This window comes from Mustela putorius, unplaced genomic scaffold (assembly GCF_011764305.1).
Source record: "Mustela putorius furo isolate JIRA1106 unplaced genomic scaffold, ASM1176430v1.1 tig00000151_pilon_pilon_pilon, whole genome shotgun sequence".
Lineage (NCBI taxonomy): Eukaryota > Metazoa > Chordata > Mammalia > Carnivora > Mustelidae > Mustela > Mustela putorius.
In genome coordinates this window covers 1914471-1931648 of record NW_025421296.1, presented here as the reverse complement: position 1 = coordinate 1931648, position 17178 = coordinate 1914471, and the positions used below count along the sequence as shown (strand labels likewise).

Genomic DNA, 17178 nt, shown 5'->3' with positions numbered 1-17178 from the left:
GTAGTTGTAGACATTAAATAAGATTATATAACACACTGCCTGGCTCTTAGCAAGTGTTTAATAAATGCCAGCTGTCATTATTAATATGATTACATCATCATAATCAATATGAAGAAATAAATCTGTCATGGTATAATAAAAGATGGTGGGTTTGACATAAAACAAACATTTCAGACATACCTTATTTCTGTGTGTATATATAGAATATATAAGATAAAATATAGAATATATATTGTTCTACATAAATGCAGGATAATAGAATGTATAGGATAATATGTATTAGGATATTTAAGATAAGAAAAATAAAATCTTCTTATAAATCTAATCTTCCTGTGCTACCTTGGGTGTGAGGGCACCGCTTGTTACCATGTCTCTGCGAGCACCTGAAGGGTTGTACAAGGAGATGCTAAATAGACCACCCTCGAGAGATGTCAGCCTTGTCATGTACCCGCATGAGGCAAAACCGCTCTGGAGAAACAGTCCTTTTGTTTAAAATAGAAACTTAGAAGGAAGCCAAAGTAACACACGACAGATTACTGAATATCCAGTTCTTCTGGAGTGGGGGTGGAGGGGAGAGCTCCCTTCATTTCTGAAATGAAAAGGGTAATTGCTGGTACCAAAATTCATGTCTCCTTTTCAGTGGAATTCTCCAGCCAAGCTGGGCGCTAACCGAGCGGGCGATTTCACTTCATCCTTACTTCACAAAAGACTTCCAAAATCAGTGCAGCAGACACGGCAAAATAAAAATGTTAACTACATCCTGGCTGGGAGGCGACTGAAGCCTCCACACTCAATCAAAGGTTTACAATAATAGGATTCATAAAAAAAAAAAAAAAAAAAAAAAAAAAAGACAGATGGGATTAGAAAATGTTGCAGTGAAGACTCTGGAATGAGATGAGATCACAGCACCAGCCTGTCTTTTGTGGACCTGCACAATGATCCCCGAGCCAGACTGGATTAGGAAACCTCGCGACTAGGGGTTCAGAGAGAGGCTTCCGGTTCCCGGCACTTTGGGGGAGAGAAGGCTGAGACGATGCATCAGATTTACAGCTGCAGTGATGAAAATATAGAAGTTTTCACCACCGTGATCCCTTCCAAGGGTGAGTAAAATCGCCCTTGACGGTTTCCTTAACGCGGCACCTTCTGCCGGAGGTTAAGGACAATCACGTGCTGTTTTACTATGGCTTATCCTCGGGTCTCTCCGAGGGGTTCACGGGTTCGCTGTTGTGATGGTATTTGTTATTGTTGTTGTGTCTGAAAAGGACGTACATGGATAAACATCAGTCATTGAGAAACAATCCCTCAAAGGGGGTGGGGAGGAATGAGGGCAGTTAAAATGCTCCCGTTCCACTTAATTTAGTACTGGTAACCCAATATGCCTAATGAATGTGACAGCAAGCCATTGTTTTGGGAAACAGAGATGAAAACAAAATTCCCAGAGCAGCTAGAGAGATTCTTTCTTCTTCTCCAATGAGCAAGCGGGCTCTGAAATGAGAACCAGCTGGCTCAAAAGTATGATTTCTAACCATGCCATCAAATGTGAGGAAATAGACTCCTGGCAGTGGCCTGAAGTCTAATAAAGTGGTCAAATAACGTCCTGCCCCGGGGCTGGCCTCTAACGAAGATCCCAGGGCCCCCTCCCAAACTTCACCTGGAACTAGCGCTGCCACAACGTGTGACTGTCAGCTCCTGTGCTGGGGTGAATGGTGTCAAGTCCCAGGGAGGCCTTTGTGTGTGAGCTCAGCAGCCAGCAGGTGTCTGGTTACTGGACAGTTCCCTCACTGCCCCCCGCCCCCAAGCTCAACCCTCTCTTCTGCTCCCTCTGTTCTCTCCCCATGACCCCTGCCTTGCTGGGAGAGGCTGGGACTCTGGCTTAGCCCTGGTCTCATTGTCAGACTTGAATGAAGGGGGCTGGACGTTTGCTGGTGTTGTGCCCCTGCTCAAACAATCCCTTTCTTCTTCCCGTGTCAGCCACTGACAGGGTCACTGCTAGGGGGAGGGGGAGGGGAAAGGAGAGACTCAGCCTGGTCACAAAGAGACAGCCAGCAAAACATAAATAAAGCTTTTGACATGTATTGCCACATAGAGAGAGGAAAAACAAGAGTGAGGAGTCTGCCCACGTGCAGGAGTTGGAACTCTGTCTGGAGATTCTGAAAAGTACCTGGAAAGTCAATGCTGACCCTTGGACCCAGCAAGTCCACTTCTGGGTACTCTGACTCACGGATGTTCACAGTGGCACTGATTCTAGAAGGGCAAAATGAAAAATAGCTTCAATGTCCTTGAGAAGGGGAGTGGGTAAAATGCGGTGTCATTGTACTATGGAATATTCCACAGTTGTCAACAGGGATGAACTAGATCTATGTGTATGGACACAGATCTCAAAAGCATAATGTTGAGTGGGGGGAAAAAAAGGCTGGCTGCAAATTTTATATGTATGATAACAATTACTATATCTGGCAGTACAAAACAACTTATGGATACATATTCAGAGACAGAGAATATGAAAACATAGGCTGGAAAGATGCAGACTAAATTAGTGATCTTAGTAGCCCTGGGGAGAGACAGGAGTAGAGTTAGGGGAGAGTAGAAAGGGAACCTGAACTTGCCCAATTTTGTATTTCTTTACATGAGACAAAAACAAATTGGAAGTAAATATGAAAATGTTAAAACATGTCTATTTCCTGTCATATTTTTCCATTTAACATTTTTTTAAAATATTTTATTTATTTATTTGACAGAGAGAGATCACAAGTAGTCAGAGAGGCAGGCAGAGAGAGAGAGAGGGAAGCAGGCTCCCTGCTGAGCAGAGAGCCCGATGCGGGACTCGATCCCAGGACCCTGAGATCATGACCTGAGCCAAAGGCAGCGGCTTAACCCACTGAGCCACCCAGGTGCCCCTCCATTTAACATTTTTTAAAGAAAAAAATCAAAGCCACATAGCTCTTTTTAATTAAAAAGTTATTCAACAATTCAGGAGCAACGTCACACTTCACCTGACTAAAAGCATTTGAAACAGGGCCTTTGACTGCATATGCTTAGCACAGTAGTCAAGGAACTGTGGGTCACTTCTGCACTGTGTGACCTTGGGCAGGCTACTTCATCTCTTTGGGCCCGAGTTTGCACTTTTATAAAAGGGAGAGCTAGAATTTACCTCCCAGGGTTATTACGGTGGGGGTTAAAATACAGATAAAACCTATAAAGCATTTAGTATGAAATAAATCACTTACAAAATGATTTCTATTTTTATTCCATATTTAGAACAATGACTATGTCCAGTCAAAGATAAATGTTTAATCCTGTATTTCTTTCTTGCCATTTTCATTCATGGCCATCTCCTGGTCATAAACCAAGTACTCATTGGTATTCATGGACATTTCACTGCTCAGGAAGTCATTCTCTAGGAAAGGAGTATTTGCAGTCTTACCTTAGACCATGAATGGAAAAAGTTCACTTCTTCCTACTTCCTTTTTTTGCCTCATCTTGCTTTCTCCAAAGCTATAGAGCAGAGGGCTTTCAGTGAGAGAAGGCAGTGCTAGCCCTTCTTAAGTCACCGCTTATAAGAGAGATTGGTAACTCTTCCGCACATCCCCACATTCCTTACCTACAGAAATAGAAGGTGGCTTAATTTTATCTAACTATCTTAATAGTTCTCCCGGGGATGCCCTTTTCCCAATGCTACCATTTAGGGTGACCAAAATGGCCAAGACATTTTCTGAGCACAGGTTCAACAGTGTGAGCAGTGTGGCCAATGGTTAAGAGGTTAAGAGGCAGTGTGGCCAATGGTTAAGTTCCCGTGAACTGTGGGACCCCTAACTTCAGTATCCCCACCAATAAAATAGAGATAATGCAGAGTACCTCGTTCACAGAGTTGTTACAAGGAGTGAATGAGATAAGGCAAATAAACCATCACCTGGTATGGCTCAATGTGAGCTATTACTACCCTTCTCTTGTATTGTATCTTTCTTTCCAACACACACATACATACACATATTGGGGTCAAGTTAATATTTCTACGTATTTTTTAGCTGAGCCATCTTAATGTCCCACAAAACTATGGCAGCAGCAAGTGTTAGAGCGTTACTTAAAGGCATGGGACATAAATATCAAGTCTATAACAGGACAAGTGTGGATATTTTTTACTTTCTGGAGAGAAAGAGAGCCCTTTAAGGGAAAATTTCATAGACACAATTCACAGTAAATATGAAAGATAAAAGCTGCGGTTTTACCAAGAAGTTATACCAGAAGTTATTTCCTGAGACACACTAGAGGGGGTTTAATTCTAGGGTGAATGGCACCACAGCATTCAAAATAATTCTCTGGAGGAGAAACAGCATGGGGAGAGGTTGGGGAGAGGAATTGGGGAATAGCAGGAGGAAATGGAGAAAACTCTGGAAAGAGAAGTCCTAATGGAATGTTATAAGATCTAAAAGTTATCAGCTACTCTTTCCACCTGCCTTCAGCTTGCAGAGATGGAGGACAGTCATAATAACCACCACTGATTCCTGGGAAATTACTCCTTGTCAGGCACTGGTCCAGGGGCTTTATAAAAATTAGTTCATTTCATCCTTGCCACAGCTCTCGGAGGTGGGTGCTGTTTATTCCTGCTGTCTTACAGATGAGGAGAGGAAGGTGTGGAGAGGATGGGTAATTTGCCCAAGTCACATAAGTGGCAAGTGGTCTAGTTCTGATCCACACTCAAGTGAAAGGAGTTGGGAACCTTGGCTATTAACTAGCATACTGTATGCCAGGTTTCATGGCTATAGGTGCTCTGAAGAAAATACCACGACCCAGCCCTCATCTGGTCACTTATCTGATACGTGACAAGGAGTAGTTTCAGTTCTAGGCAGTGACATGGTGGGACTGCAGTTCTAAATAAATCATTCTAGCAGCAGGATGGAAGAGAGATGCCAGAGTATCTCCATTTTCAACAAAACACATGCCTTCATCCAACCAACTAACATTTTTTAATGCTTAATTGATTTTTTAAGCTTTCTACTGTAGCAAAACATACATGATATAAAATTGACCCTTTAAGCATTTTTAAGTGCATAGCTCTATGGCATGAGGTCCATTCACATTGTTGTACAGATATCACCACTATCCATTTCCAGAACTTTCATCATCCCTAACCAAATCTCTATGTCTGTTAAATAACAACTCCCCATTCCCTTCTTCCCCTAACCCCTTTGTAACCTACTTTCTGTCTGAGTTTAATACTCTAGGTATCTCATATAATGGACCCATACAATATTTGTCCTTTTGTGTCCAGCTTATTTCATTTAGCTTAATGTTTTCAATGTTCATCCATGTTACCACATGTATCAGAATTTAATTTCTTTTTAAGGGTAAATGATATTCCATTGTATGCATATAGCACATTCTGTTTATCCACTCATCTTTTAGTTGGACATTTGGGTTGTCTCCACCTTTTAGCTGTTGTGCATAATTGCTGCTATGAGCTTTGGTGCACTCAGCCAAGTAACATCTAAAATTGTAATTCCACCCTGCTTATTCTCCCCACCTCCCCTCCTCTGCACCCTTCCCCACTCCAGGAGCAAACCCGCTCTGAGGCTACATCATCCTCAACCTGTGTTCTCTAAAACCTTTCCTTTCTCTCTCTTTGCAGTGTCCAGTCCAGCCAGAAGAAGAGTCAAAAGCTCTCAACACCTCTTGACCAAGAATGTAAGGACAACTTCAATTTTGATCCCTTTTTTTGATTTCCATTACAAAAGCAACATCTAACTTCTTCTCTTCCTCTCCCCTGCTCTCAATAGCCAGGAAGTTTTTCTCTATGACACGTGGCTGCTGCTCAATTTCCTGTCTTCCACTTCACCAAAATAATTGACAAATGTCTACCAGACAGCAAAAAGCCCTGAATCGGACTCCCCGATTCTGACATTTTCCCTAGACACATAGAGTAAATCTCATTCTCTAAAAAAATTGTTCTTATTTAAACAGAGTCCATGATGAGTATAGCATTCCTGACTTAGGTGTTCTCCTGTTGCTGGCATTTGTGATGTTCTATTTTTTCACTATTATAAATAGCATTGCAATTAATTTGGACAAAACACTATTCTTTTGAATTAATTCCATGGTAAATTAATAAGTAGAAGGTTAAGAATAGTTTCATCTATCCATTGATCTGTTCATCCATCCAGTATTTTCATTCCTACTACGCAAAAGACACTATGCTAGATGTGGAAAATAGTGATTTTTTTAAAAAATGGTTTCTGCTTACAGCTTTGTCACATATTACCGGAATTCTAAACAGTTGCCAGGCTTCCAGCAATGTTTTTCCATTTACCTCCAGCCTCACTGACTTTCATTTTTCTACATTATCTTTTGCTACTCTAATAAGCACTTGCATTACCTTAAAATTAGTTTACATGTCATTGGAGCCAAAGGATGCTGTGAATTTCTCATTTTACTTACAGATTTCTTTATACAAAAGCTGTCAATCCATCTTTGTACTTTCTCTGGAAAGGTTTACTGCTGATTGTTTCCTCTTGGTTATGCTGAAGTTTCTATTTCTATCACAATTTTTCAAGGAACACCATTTTGATTTTCTAAGTATGTCAATTTTTGAAGGCCCATTCTCCATTAAAATGAATTTTTTTTTCAGTGTCCTGGGAATGAGATGGAGTTTTAGTCATTCTCATTTTTTTTTAAAGATTTTGTTTATTTATCTGAAGACAGAGATCACACGTAGGCAAGAGAGGCAGGCGGAGAGAGAGAGGAGGAAGCAGGCTCCCTGCTAAGCAGAGAGCCCGATGCAGGGCTTGATCCCAGGACCATGGGAACATGAGCTGAGCAGAAGGCAGAGGCTTTAACCCACTGAGCCACCCAGGCGCCCCTAGTCATTGTTATTTCTACAAACATTACATTTTTTAATTCCCAAAGTAGTGTGTGCCTATTATAGAATTTCAAATACTATGAACATATAAAATATAATAACGAAAAATTCTAAGAAACTGTGGAACATAACAGGCAGGTATGTAGACTTAGAGTTCAACTGCCTAGACATAAATTCCAGTTCTATCCATTTCTAGCTAGGTAACCTTGAACAAGTTGCCCACCATACTGGGATTCAACTTCTTTAGTATTCAAATGGGAATAATAGCAGCACATATCTCAAGAACCACTGGAGAACAAATGACTTAATACATGTAAAGTGCTTAGTCCAGAGCCTGACACACACCCAGCATTCAATGAATGTTGGTGCTTTTTAAGTGAAAATTTCCCATATACCAACATATCATTATTATGTTCCATTGCTCAATAACATACCATTTTGCAATTTGCTTTTTTTCACTAATCTATAAATCTTGAATCTTTTTACATGTCAGTTAATTCTTATAGATCTACCTCATTCTTTATAAAGGTTGCATATCATGCTATTATATGAATGTACTATAATTTTCTTCCCAAATCACATCTGAAGTTTTCTAGAATATTTAACCGAATTCTACTAAACAATGCCACAAGCAATATCCTTGAACATATTTTCATGCTCTTATGCAAATTTTTTTGAGAATAAAGTCACAGATATGAAAATGCTTGGTCATGAAATCAACACATTGTATTCCTTAATGTTATATGTCAATTATATCATAATTAAAAAAGAAAATGCTCAAATGCTCAAAAGATATGAACATTGAAAAAATCTTACAGCCATTGTCAAATTCTGTGTTTTAAAGTACCTTTACCAAAACACCTAAGTCAATACTGTATGTCATCAGTGTTGTTAGTCTTTGACAATCTGATAGGTGAAGGTATCTCGTTTTAATTTGCATTTATTTAATTATTAATATAATTCTTCATCTTTTCAGGGATTTTGATTTTTTTCTCTATATGTTCCTAATTCATGTCTTTTGCACATTTTTCTGTTGTCATATGTATTTTTTGATGACTTTTGGGAATATTTTATATTAAGGAAGACAAGGGGAGTATCTAGGTGGTGCAGTTAGTTAAACCTCCGACTCTTGATTTCAGCTCGGGGCTTGATCTCAGGATCAGTTTAGCCGCTGCCTTGGGCTCTGTGCTAGGCATGAAGTCTACTTAAAAACATACCAAAAAAAAAAAAAAAAAAAGGAGGAAAGAAAAGGACTTTGAATGGATGGAAGATTTCTTTGTGGTAGAAATTCTTGTGGTAGAAAGGTAGATTCTTACCTTTCTCCTCATCCCTGAAAACCCAAGCCCACAATCTAAAAGAAATATGCCTCTGGTTTTCAAGGAGTGGGTGCTACCAAAAATAGAAAGGGAGGGGCACCTGGGTGACTCAGTCGCTTCAGCAGGGAACTCTTGATTTCGATCCTTATCATGGGTTTTTGGGATTGAGGCCCGCCTGAGGCTCTGTGCTCCTTGGGGAGGCTGCTTGAGGAGTCTTGTTCTCTCTCTCTCCCTTTTGTCCCTCCCTCCATTCACACTTGGGCTCTAAAATAAATAAATAAATCTTTTAAAAAGTGGTAAGGGAAGGGGTTGTTTGTAGGTCATTTTCAGTTTAAGGGAAGTTTCACAAAAGACTTTTTGGTCCAGGGGCTTGAGTTTGGCATTACTCTGGATTTGAAGGAACCGCAAGTCATTCATGACTCTGGAAAGATCTTTTGGGAACTGGGAATATTTAGTTCCCCACCACGTTCTTTCCCTGAATTTCTAACCTTGAACAATGTTCCTGTCTGAATCACTCCTAATACCTGTATCTGCTGGCTTTGTAAGGACAGAGCAGTGTTTACAAAAGCTTTTAAAATGGAAACTAAATCACCACACTTACTAATAATTAATAGGTTCTAGGGAGGAAATCCTTAGGAGATTCCAAACCTTAATAAAGAAGACAACTCTCAGTAGAGACAGCTTTCTGGAAAGCCACTTGACTTCAGCCAGCCCTGCAGAACCAAGCTCTCAGGTTTCCTGGGAGTGGAAATTTTTGAGAAAGACAGTTATGTTTATGGTTTATGACTTTCCCTCTCCAAAATATTTTTACTCAGAGGGAAAAAAATGACTCAAGTATATGAATACATATTAAAATTTGCTTTTGATTTAAAAAAAAAAATTAGAAGCTGGATCTTGTCTTCAACTATACAGTCTTCCTCCAGGTGAGACAACTTAATAATGCCCTCTGGTTTTTGAGCTCACCTCTAAATTTCTCATTTCCCCTAACATCCTGACTCGTCCTTTGTTTGCAAACCTCAATGTCAGCTGTACAGAACATTCAAATTAGAAAAGACAAGAAAGGTCTTAGTCTACCTAAGATGAAGGAAGTGAGTCCTAAAGAAAGAACCATCTCTGATTATTTGTTTCCTCATCCGACTGGCTCTTGGCTGCCTTTGAGTTCCCAAGGAAAACATTCACATTTTGTAACTGCTTAAATCTACCAAGGTTTTGAATTTTTTGTCCTGAAATTCTTAATTGTGTCTGTTGTCCTTGGGCTACCATATGGAGTCAGGTTCCCTCCTTTACAAAGATCTCCCCTCTCTAAACCATCTTAGTGCCCCAGCATCACTAAGATAGAGAGTCAGGACCCCCCCCCCCCCAGGGGCCACTGATTCCCCAGCCCCATCACAATGAGCAGTGGTACCACTACCAGGAAAGATGGAAAAATGAGATTGTAAATGTCACATTCTCCCCAGAGCTCAACCTTACCAGAGAGAACTTGGCTGCAAATTTACTGATTTTTCAAAATGTCCTGAGTGATTGATTGCACTTGAAATTTCTTATCTGGATGTAGGCACTTCTCTGGGTCTTCTAAAAAGCACTCACCCAGAAGTCATAAAACCACAACTCTCATCCTGGCTCTGCCCCTTATAACTCTGTGACCCTGAAGACACATGATCTCTCTTGGACTCAGTTTCTCTATGTGCAAAATTAGGGAGTTGGGCTAGAACATTGCTATGGATCCCATCAGCCCTAAATCATGATGATTCTCCATCACCTAGGTCTCACCTGTCTTTCCAGCCCCCTTCCAGCCCCCTAGGCTGGTGAACACACAGAAGTGAGACTTGAAGATGTCAGTGGATGGAATCCTGAGGCTTGAGTGTTAGCCCATGACTTCTGTTCTTCTAATCTCTGACCCAAGACCAGCAGGGGAGCATCAGTGTATTGCTCTACTTTCAGAAGGCAGTTTGCTGGCTAGGAAAGGAAAGGCAAATCCAACACCAAACCTGCCTCTCCCTTCCTTCTCCCCATTCCCGTCTTACCCCTGTACCGGAAGTGTGGGGGGAGGAGGGAACGCTAAAGAGCCTGCTCTCAGACCAGTTTGTTCTAAGACCAGCAGTAGCCACCCCAAACCGTGTCCTAGAGACCAGAAAATAACCCAGGCTTTCAGGAGGCCACAGCCATCTATTCAGCTGCCCCTTTCCTGGTGAGAGCCAAATGTGCTCCCCTGGAGTCCTCTCAGAGCCTCTGTTCCTGTGGGAAATGAGAACCAAGTACAAGACCAGCTAAGAAAGGGAAATCTGAACTGGGCACCTCTCCTCTTTCCTTTCGTGTTATTGGCATCTTTGGGGCCTGGAGAAGACACCCAGAAGAGGTACCTGGCCCTAAGTCATGATGTGGGAAGTAACCAACCTCATCCCAGTCGCCTGGGAGCTCCTACCTCCAGCAGAGGGCTGAGCAGCTAATACCTCTGGGCTCCCTCCCTCCCCGTTCTCTTCTCCCGCACCACAGTGCAGAGAAGCGATTGCTTGCGGAGGTGGAGTTTCTTGTTCCTGAAAGGGAACGTTTGCTTCCCTTTCAGAGGAGGAAATGCTGGGTTTCCCTCATGGACTCCACAGGCTTTCTTTACCTGCTTTGCTTTCTCCTTGTACAAAGTAGGTCTGAAAACATAGCAGTCTCACTCCTCCTTACTCAGAAGAATGCTGACAGAGTGAAAATAAAATCAGAAACACCTGTGACAGCTGTGTCAGTAATGAGGCTCAGGAGTCTCTTATTCAGCCTGGAGGGTCACGTTCAGGGGAGAGCCCTTAGGCCAAATATTACATGTCCAGGGGAAAGTAAGTGGCTCTGAACCACCATTAATCTAGGAAATTCCAGTATTCTGGGCAACACCACGGCAGAGCAAGGGGCCAAGGGGAAGGGAGGTAGGTAAAGAGGAGAGCAGAGGAGACTGGACAGTCAATGCTGGGCCACCCACGGAGCTGGTACAGGGTGGGCCCAGGGCTGCCCCCAGCCTAACTGAACCACCCCCTTCTAAACATACTACAGCTTATAAATGGATCAAATCAACCCATTGTACACCTTACCAAACCATATGTCAGTGGACATACGATATAGCTGGGAGGAAAGAGGAACATATTTTAAATTATTGGGAGGGGACCACCTCCTGCATTGCCCAGAGAAGAAAAAGTACTAATCCTCCATGTTTCTGAGTGATCAGCTTTCCCCAAAGCCACAGGGTGAGTGGTTCTGGCCTTAAAATGGGCTTGAGAGGAGTTAATTTCCTAACCCAAATAAGACCAAATTAGGGATATATTGGTTTTCTGAGCAAAGGACTCTTTGTGGTAAACTGAAGCGAAGAATGACAGCTTCTCCTAGTTTTGTCTTCAGGAGACATGAACTGCTCTCTGATTCTGTAGATAAATATGTGGCTTGAAGATAGAGAGCACGCTCTATTACCAAAACCTCTACAGATGATAGGCATTTACTTCGCCCCAATAGAGCAAGGACACGCAAGAGTATCTCCTTTCCACAGAACCACTAATTGTCAAGGCTGGGGCGTGAACTCGGGTCTGCGTGACCGCAAATGGAGCTACCTTCTTCATCACGGGCAATCTGAGAGGAGAAAAAAACATCAACTTTGTTTTCACTTTCACTTAATGACTGTTCAACATCTTTTCATGTTTGTGGTGTTATGTTTACCAGTTGTGTTTCTATTGTCAATGGCCAGCTTCTGGTTTTTGCTCCCTTTTTCTCTTGTTTTCTTCTTCTTTATTGATTTTTAGGTGTTCTATGTACATAGGGGTCATTCCCCTTCATGTGTAACAAATGTTATATTGAGCCATGTTCAATTCTTGTGTGTTTTGTTTGTTTTCAACAGGTATCTTGGATCTATCTGGTATTTATTTTGGTGTAAGACATGTGAACACAGATCCATTTCCTCCAGTGACCTGCCATTTATTGTAACAGTATTAAAGATCCAATTTTTCTCCGCTAAATCGAAATATCACCCTACATAACTTTTAAAAATTTAGTTTTATTTCCTTTAGCATCCTCCAAAAGCAACACCGCTGTTGTATGTGGACAAGTGAGGGGGATCCGTCCAAGGCTCGGAGGGGTCCACCTAACTTGCAGATGCGCCCAGTGCCCAGGACCTGGTACGGAATGTGCCCTCACAGGGCATCTGATGAAGGATCAAATGAATGAGTCAGTGTAGACCCCAGAGCAGCTGCCGTGCACTATTGAACATTCTAACCAGATTTAAAGGAGTGAAGAAATTCAGAATGGACGACCCCAATGTCCTGGATATGTATAAAAATATGCAGGATAGGAGCCAAAACCCACAAAGATACCCTTCATCACTCCCAGTATTAAGATAAAATACGGCATTATTTGTCTCAAGTTTTTTTACATTTAAATTATTTCAACGATTTGAGTATGTTTATTATAACTTTTAAGGCCCATTTCATTGGGTCCTGACAAAAGGGGTATTTCCTCTTACTCTACTTCCCCAGATAACTATTCAGCAGGTGATCATTACTAAAAACACCATAGGTCTTAGTATTCTGACTGGTTTGGGGGAATTTCCACTTAGGAAACCATTCATCTTCAGCTCCAGCTCACACAGGCGTCCTGCAAGGTGAAGGAAGTGTAAGCATGTGGAACTGTGCCAGCAGTTTTCTTCTTTTTAAAACCTGGGACTTGGTTGGGCCCCAAGTCCTGTCCCTAGCTCTTCCCTCTGCTAGAGCATTCAAAAAACTGTCCTCTGTTTGAATAAGGGTGTCTGCTTCTCACAAAGACTGTTATGACCCTGATTTCCAAAACTGTCATCATTCCAAACAGTCTGTTCTGTTGCCAAACCATATAAGGCCCCAGGGTGGGTGACAGGTCTGGCCCGAAGGCCCAGCTAGGCTCCTGACTCTGTGAAGGGTGTGCTGGTGAGGAACTCCGGGGACCCTCATCTTCCTGCCCCATCGCACCATTTGGCCTGCTGAAATTCCATAAAAGCGGTTGACTGTCGGAGGCCAGTTAACCCAAGTTGTCTCACTGCTGCTAGCATTCTCTGGCGTCAGGAAAACTCCACCAATGCCCTGTGGGCCCGAGTGCCTCTAAAGATCTGAGGAGAGGAACAAGCTGACTGTCCTTCCTCCTCCCTTCAGGTGGTGATCGAGTCGGACCTCTACACGCCGCGGCCCCTGGAGCTGCTGCCGCACCGCAGCGACCGCCGCGACGGCGAGGGTCGCAGGTCGGGCCGGCTCCACAGCGCGCGGCCGCAGGGACCCCACCTTGCCAAGGCCCCGGCCAGACCCGGTACGTGCGCCCTGGTTCAAGTCCCTGGAACCTCCCTTGGGGACTCAGTGACGCGCTTTGTTAGACCAGACGCCGCAAGGCAGGAGACCTGGCTTGTCTTTTCCAACAACCTCACGCTCCTCCCCGGCGTCCTCCATCGCGCCGGGGTAGCGCAGGTGCTGTGGCGCGAGCCGTCCGCTTCCCGCCCTCCTCCCTCGCCTCCTCCCTCGCCTCCTCCCTCGCCTCCTCCCTCGCCTCCTCCCTCGCCTCCTCCCATTCTCGGCGCGGGCCGCCCCTGCGCTGAGTGCACCTGCTCTCGGGCCCCACCTACAGAGCAACACAGAACAACCGCCTGAAAAATACCCTGGGCGGGCAGAGATGCTTTCCACCTGCCATCTTGCTCCCCAGGAAGCCCTGCTGGGTTCCAGAGATGAAAATCATTATGTTCTGGGGGAGGGAAAGCTAGTGTAGACATGACTCATGGACAAACAGAAGCTTACCTTATTTATTTTACAGGCCATGTTTGTAATTATATAGGCTCTTTATAAACTGCCAGCTTAAGATCTCACCACTGTAAATGTGAATGACTTAGGGCTATTTGAACAATATCTAAAAAGAATTTAGGGACAAATTTGCTTTGAAAACTGGAAACATTATAGACTTAACTTCAGCACTATTTTTTTTAAATGGCCCCCACCCCAAGTAGTTCAACAGGAATCTGCGCCCAGCCCTCTGGAGTCTGTGATGTTATCTTGCCTTTAATTGTTGCCTTAGGTTATTTCTGTTATGTCCACAGCCTAAAGTCATTCATATTTTAACTCCTAAAATGCACAACAGAAAGTTTGGGATGTCCTTCTCAAGGCATTTGGGTGTCAACAACTTTCTATGTTGTAAGAACCGAAATTATACTTCATTGAGTATATCTCTTCAATCTTCTATCTTCTCACCTTCTTCATAGATGCTCAACTGGATCTCTAAGGTTTCCTTGATCAGTAACACCCTGATCCTGTTTTATGATCTGATGTATAATAACGCATAAATCAAGCTATACTCTCTAGCTAAGTGATTACATATACACATATGTAAAGTGAAAGCATTGGGAAAACCACAATCTGCCTTGCAAATTAAGAGGAGATAAATTTTTCTCTGTGTCTATATATAGGTGGGTGGGTGGGTACATATCTGTGTAGAAAGGGAAAAAGAGAATATCTTTGCTACAAAAAGATAAACTGGATTTACAGCCATGTTTCTCAAATTTCAATGTGCAAAAGAATCACCTGGGAATCTTGTTTTCATGCAGATTCTAACTCGGTAGGACTGAGTAGGGCCCAGATTTTATGTTTCTAAAAAGCTTCTGGATGATGTTGATGCTGTTGGTCTGAGGAGAATATATTGATTAACAAGGATTTAGGGACCAGTCAAATGGGTAGTTCTCACAGTGGGGGTCTCCAGAGCAGCAGAATTACCTGGGAACTTGCTGGAAATGCAAATTTGGGGTCCCACCTGAGACCTATTGAATCAAATTCTAGGGCGGGGCCCAGCAATCTCTGATTTAACAACCCCGGGTGATTAGAATGCACACCAAAGGGAGAGGACCCCTGGTCCGCAACACCCCATGCTCATTTATAGAAAAGGAAACTGAAACCATAGAGGCTGTTTGATCAAAGTCACACTGCTTATTAGCAACAAAAACTGAAATTAAATCTTAGTTCTTCTAATTTGCTAGTCAATGCCTCCATCTCCCACCCCCAGAAAAGAAGGTCTTCCCAACCATCTAGCTTTCGGGGTCGCTTTCCTTCCTAAGTAGCTTGTGAAAGCTTGACTGTCCAAGTCAGACTTTTATTCTCTAAGAGAACAGTAAGTAATGAAATGGAGAGAATCTGCCCAACATGTGACAGTCAGCTCATGCAGGGAATGTGCTAGTCAGGTTAGGAAAAAAAAAAAAAAGATTGAGCTGGGCATTGATTCAATTCCTTCAGCTCCCCCAATCTGATAGATTCCAGAGGGGGTTGGGGAAGACAGAGGGTTTCTGAGTCAAAGCCAGACCCAGTGCTTTCCATGAGAAAGGCTGAGGCACTGAGTCTTCCATCCTCCCATCAGAAGGATGTGTGTCTCCAGAGATCTCAGATCTGGGGGCTTGCTTCTTTTCTGAGCTGTAGAAGGTTCCTGGATGATGTAGCCTTCTCATGTGGGAGAAAGATTCTCTGAGGAATCTTGGAAATTGCAGGGACTCTGAAGGCAGAGATCCAGCTAAGAAACTCTCTCAGCATGAGGCCCTGAGCAGGTGAGCCTCAAATGCCTGGAATGGGGACAACCACCTCCTAGGCCCTGGAGAATCCGCCACCTAAGGAATGTTTCCACCAAGATGTCCTCGGGCACCTCAGAACCAACTTGTTCAAATGGAGTGAATCCCTTCCTTTCTCAGCAGGGTTATTTCCCTTAACACCCCCTTGTCCTCCCTACCCCCACTCCACCCACCACGTCACATACTAAACACTGACAATGTCAACTCCTGGATATGTCTCATCTCTCCCTCTTGGTACCTACCTCAGGCTACCCGGGCTCAGACCCATCTCTGGTGTGTAGCCTCCAACCCTGGCCCTCAGCCAGTAGTCCTTCTTTCCTCTACCAGGCTACCAGAGGGGTCTGTCTAAAGCAGAAATCTACCTCTGCCATCCTTCTGCTCCAGTGTCCTTCCTACCCCCACTGCCCTCCAAACCATGTTCAAGCCCCCCAGAATCTGTTCTCTGCTGGTGGCCTCTCCAGGGCCACCTCCTGTGACACACTCCTGTCCCCACCCATCCATATACACAGAAACCCTGAGCTGCAGTGCAATTCTGGGACTGTGCCATTATATTCTATTTCCAGGAACTTCCCAGACCCTCTTCTTTCTGCTGAGTGTCCTCCCTGTCTCCACCTGGCAGATACCTCCCATAATGGGCTAGGGTGTCCCTCAGTCACGTTTCTCCAGCCCTGCAAGTCCCCCAAAGCAGTTTGCCATTCCCTAGATTATCCTTACCTGGCTTCCTCTGTTATGTATCTCCGAGGCCTCGATTTCCTCATCTGGAAGGTGAGGACTATTATGATACCTACCTAACAAGATTATGGTAAGGGTTAAATGAGATAATGTCTATGTGTTTCATACTCAGCACAGTGCCTGACACAGTAAATACTCAAAACTCTGAGCTGCTATTATTACTTATACACTATAAATTATGATTCAATCTCGGTAGTCTTTAACTTCATTTTATTAGCATTGAAGTGTTTTCTTCCTTGAGTTGGGGAGTGTTTTATCTCTATTTTTATAGTGTGATAGGATGGGGCTTGTTCTGGAATGTCTGCCCAAGGAGAGGACTAGATCGAAAGCCAATTTTCCTCTACCTATTGCCAGCTCCCTCAGCTCAACACCTGGTTTCTCAGAAGCTAAAGACTGCAGGGTAGAGATTACTCAGAAGTAGGTCGGGCTTCAGGAATAAAGGCATAGCAAGAAGGTTCTCACATAAGTCCTGTGTAGCCAATGTCTCAGGACTCTGATCATCTCTAACACTCGCACATCATGAAGCTGGGCCTCCCACCGCAGACAGGCTTCTCTGCTCATTTCCAGAGAGGACTGCACAGATTTAGCAAGCTAAATCGATCCCAGCAGCAAAGACTGAACTCCTGATAACCTCTTGTGATTGGCACCTTAGGAAGGAAGGACAAGCTAAGGGCACATTCTCTGAGCACCTACTGCCCGCA

At 43.4% G+C, this 17178-nt stretch overlaps 1 protein-coding gene and 1 long non-coding RNA gene across 2 annotated transcripts in view; one reads left to right on the top strand and one right to left on the bottom strand.

The window, feature by feature from the left end:
- The first annotated feature begins 551 nt into the window (after window positions 1–551).
- Window positions 552–17178, top strand: part of VXN (vexin) — a 24082-nt gene continuing 7455 nt past the window's right edge. Inside the window, exons 1-3 of the mRNA XM_004772976.3 lie at window positions 552–1100; window positions 5627–5682; window positions 13311–13461. Of these exons, the coding sequence (XP_004773033.1) occupies window positions 1034–1100; window positions 5627–5682; window positions 13311–13461 (274 nt within the window). The 5' untranslated portion in view covers window positions 552–1033. The remainder of the gene's footprint in view (window positions 1101–5626; window positions 5683–13310; window positions 13462–17178) is intronic.
- LOC106003795 overlaps window positions 16704–17178 on the bottom strand; it is a 13494-nt gene continuing 13019 nt past the window's right edge. The window contains exon 5 of the long non-coding RNA XR_001176496.2: window positions 16704–17124. This is a non-coding gene — a long non-coding RNA (uncharacterized LOC106003795). The remainder of the gene's footprint in view (window positions 17125–17178) is intronic.